Genomic DNA, 3,731 nt, shown 5'->3' on the forward strand with positions numbered 1-3,731 from the left:
CCATTTCATCTCATGTTGTAGTCGCATGAATGAAGCTCAGTCGCTGAAGGAGGCATGTCTCATTTATTTATTTATTTATTTATTTATTGATGTATGTATTTTGGCATGTCTCTGCTGTTCGATTTTTGGAGTGATTTCCAGAAGCTGAAGTCAGCCTGGATTATAGAACAAGAAAGAGGACACTGTGAAGATGATTAGAAATATAAAATATCCTGCTGAGAAATTTGGATTTTATCTTAGAAGAAACAGAGAATGCATTACTTGCCATAAAGTAGTTTGAAATGCACCTGGATAAAACTGTGGTAGGATAAAAGAAGATAAAAGATAGGTAGAAAGGAGACAAAAAACCGTAAGAAAACAGTTGTATTTTAAGATGCTGCAGCCTCCAGGAACCAGTCTGAGTTACCCAAGGTGACGCATATCAGCATTACTTAGGTAAATGTAAGCTCTTTACCTACTAGATCCATCACACCCAAACTTCCTTCAGAAGGGTAAATGTTCATACGTTGGCTTCGTTGAAAAAAGGAAGGAACAAGAGCTGATCACAAGACAAAGGAGTAGGTTGAATGAACCCTAAGAATAAAATCCTATCTATTTTTTAAAATGCCCATTCCAGGAGAATGGGCTAACTCCCTGGGGAGGGGTTACCCGGGCTTTTCCACCCTTTCAGGAGAAGGACAAAAGCTACCAGTTCCCAGCTGTAATGCCTCCACCTCCGTGAGCACTCACACCTCACTCTTGCGTGTGTCCTAAATCTCTATTAAATCCTTCCTGTCCTGAAAATGCTTTCTCCACAACAGGAGTCATTGAACCTACCACAGAGGTAGGCCAGGGTCTTTATTTCAGCTCCAGGGACTCTCAGATCTAGCCTCGTGATGCAACTGAGGTGTAGAACAAGACAGCCAAGACTCTACAGCCGTTTTGTACTGAATATTACACTGTGCTATAAAAATTTGTGGAGAAACTAAGTGAACACACTTTCCCTTGAACTGTTCACATGCTATTTTGTAATTTCACAAACCAAAAGCCAAATATTGTCACTCTTGTGCACAGCCTCACTTGAGTATGCATATTTGTGTGGTACTGTGAAGTAAAAGATTCTGTTATTTAGATCTTTATTCTTTTTGGCCATTTCTGACCACTGCTAATCTGAATTTCTTTCCTCTGTTGCTGCTGAGCACTTGAAACCTCCTCTCCTCATATCATTAGGCATTAATCAACTAATTGGGCCACCCATTCCTATTTATTAAATTCCTTTATGTGGAAAACACTAAATGCTAGGCTGGGGTAACATTAATGTGGATTAGAGTTGTAACAATGTCCTGTGTAAGAAGAGTGATTAAATTCACCAGGCCTCCTCTCCATTTGGAAAAATTCTACTCGGGCTTTCAGTGTGTGAATGGTGCCCAGCCACACCAGTGATTCATCTTTACTTCAGTCTACCAATTCAAATGCTAATTTTCTCTGGAAACTCAGTCACAGCACACACAAAAATGCCCTATAAGCTACCAGGCATCCCTTCAGCTTAGTGAAGTTGAGCTATGAAATTAACCACTACACTCTAGAATCCTCTAGAACACAGAAAGCTTCCTAAAGTACTTGTACTGAGCATCCTAGTGCTTTAGTCCATTAAAAGGTTCAAGCTTCATGAACAGTGGAATCCAGAGAGATCTCTACAGCTTTTTGTCTTTTCTTTTATACTCTGTGTACCACAAACAGAGATTTTTAGCTTAGATAAAACCTGTGCTGGTGACATTAGTTTGCATTCCGATTAAATATCAACTAATCTATTTCATTAAAACACCTTATAAAATGTAACCAATATATCACAGAATTTTACATCATGACTTACTTATTGGACTGTTTTACCTGGGCTATGACTTAAAACTCAATAATAAAATTATTTTTGGTGCTGATGGGTGGCATTGCATGATGAATAGACACCGTACTTAGAAACATTTAATTACAAGAAAAAAAGAGCATAATCTGAGGAATTGTGACACACACCTCAGCGTCTGTGTAGTGGCAAAACAGGTTACAACTGATGTTGTAATATGTGAATTGAGAGTTAGTTTCGTGCTGTAAGATGGCTGTATCACCTGTGGAGGCTGCATCACCCAGGCTACATTTAAGTTATTGCTTACGATTCAATATTTATGGACAAATTTTAATCTCAGCACTGTGAAGAGATCGAACACAGGATATCATGGGTTTCAAAACTCTCTGTTTGGGGGCGCTGTGTGTATTCTTTTTATCTCGCATTTATACCCCCATACCTGACAGCATTGAAGAAAGCTGGAAAGTAATGGCATTGGATGTAATCGCAAAAGCCTGCACACTTATGGTAAGATGAATATTTCTTTCTTTCTTGGATATAGTGATGTCACGTCAGTTGAAATTCAGTGCCTGTGAGCTTTTAAAATTGATGGCATGAAAGTTATATTATCTTGTGAGAAACATAATTTGTTTCTCAGGATAAATTGACCAAAATAATATTTGGTGTGTGAAACTTGTCACATTAATTAAAACAAAGTGAAACAAGTTTCTTTTTCTAGAGTTTCTAGAACTTTATAGTGTACAAATGAAGTCTCTGTATACTTTGATATAGTGTATACTGTGATATGTATATGGAGTGGTATTTTTGAAGGGAAATGTTTTGTGGTTTATCTGTCAATCTGACTTTCAGCTATATAATCAAGTCCCACGCTTATGGTATAGAGATAGAGAATATTCATGCTTGTTCCTGTTTAGTATCTTGTATTTCTACTGCTGGAATTATCTATCTTTAATTCTAATGACTGAATTTCAGAGATTACCTGATCTGGAGTATGCAGAATAGATTGAGTTTACACAAAAGCACCTTTGTAGTTAGAATCTCAAATTTTTGAGCTCTTAAAAATATACAGGTCTTTAGAACACATGTCTGTAGTCCTTCTCCACTATCTTCCAGTAATTTTTGTCAATTTATAGAACAGAAAGGCATGTGCAGGTAGAAATTAACAACTCTAAAATTTGATCCCAGGACTTGCTCATTTTAAAAACATGCGCTCTTTCTGCAAACAGGAGAGAGAGCTTCTAGAAATGCTCCTTAGAAACAGAAACAATTAGTGGCTGAACGTAGAAGGCAACAGTAGCAGCAGATGATTAGTAAAGAGAACCGGACAGTGGAATACAGAGGAAGAGCCGCTGCTGGGGCGCTCGGCACAGCCTGCTGCGGCTCCGGGAAGCCCCATCTGCCTCTAGCTGGTGTCTACTGAGAGCTTGAATTTTTCCTGTATTCTCTTCTGGGAGCTGCTTCACCATAACGATATCTTTCTTTGACTGCTTGGTATATAAATGGAAGAATAAGTTAATTTTTAAAATTGAAAGTACACCTTAATTTTCATTCTAGCAAATTTCAAAATTTGAGAATGGGAGGTAGCCCAGTGGTAGAGTACTTGGCTAGCATCTATAAAGTCTTGGGTTGAATTCCCAGCAACATACACACAAAAGTCAAATTAAATGATGTGACTTGTTTGAAAAAAATCTTTTGCTGTTTCAAGAAAAACAATTTTGCTCTTATCAGGATTGAATTTTGTGACTTACTTAATAAGAACACTTAATATTTTAACATATGAAGAGAAAGCAAAAATCAAAATTCCTCATAGAATGGCCATTGAAAAGCAATTCAATATTATGCAAATCTCTAAGCTGGAAGTGTATATATCACATATCTCATATACATATATCTA

The 3,731-nt window shown here is 37.3% G+C and overlaps 1 protein-coding gene across 1 annotated transcript in view; it reads left to right on the top strand.

The window, feature by feature from the left end:
• The first annotated feature begins 2,206 nt into the window (after window positions 1–2,206).
• The window catches only part of Aadacl2 (arylacetamide deacetylase like 2), a 32,773-nt gene continuing 31,248 nt past the window's right edge, over window positions 2,207–3,731 (top strand). The window contains exon 1 of the mRNA XM_004643931.2: window positions 2,207–2,344. Coding sequence (XP_004643988.1) covers window positions 2,207–2,344 — 138 coding nt within the window. The remainder of the gene's footprint in view (window positions 2,345–3,731) is intronic.

The sequence above is a fragment of the Octodon degus genome, unplaced genomic scaffold, assembly GCF_000260255.1.
Source record: "Octodon degus isolate 3935 unplaced genomic scaffold, OctDeg1.0 scaffold00186, whole genome shotgun sequence".
NCBI lineage: Eukaryota > Metazoa > Chordata > Mammalia > Rodentia > Octodontidae > Octodon > Octodon degus.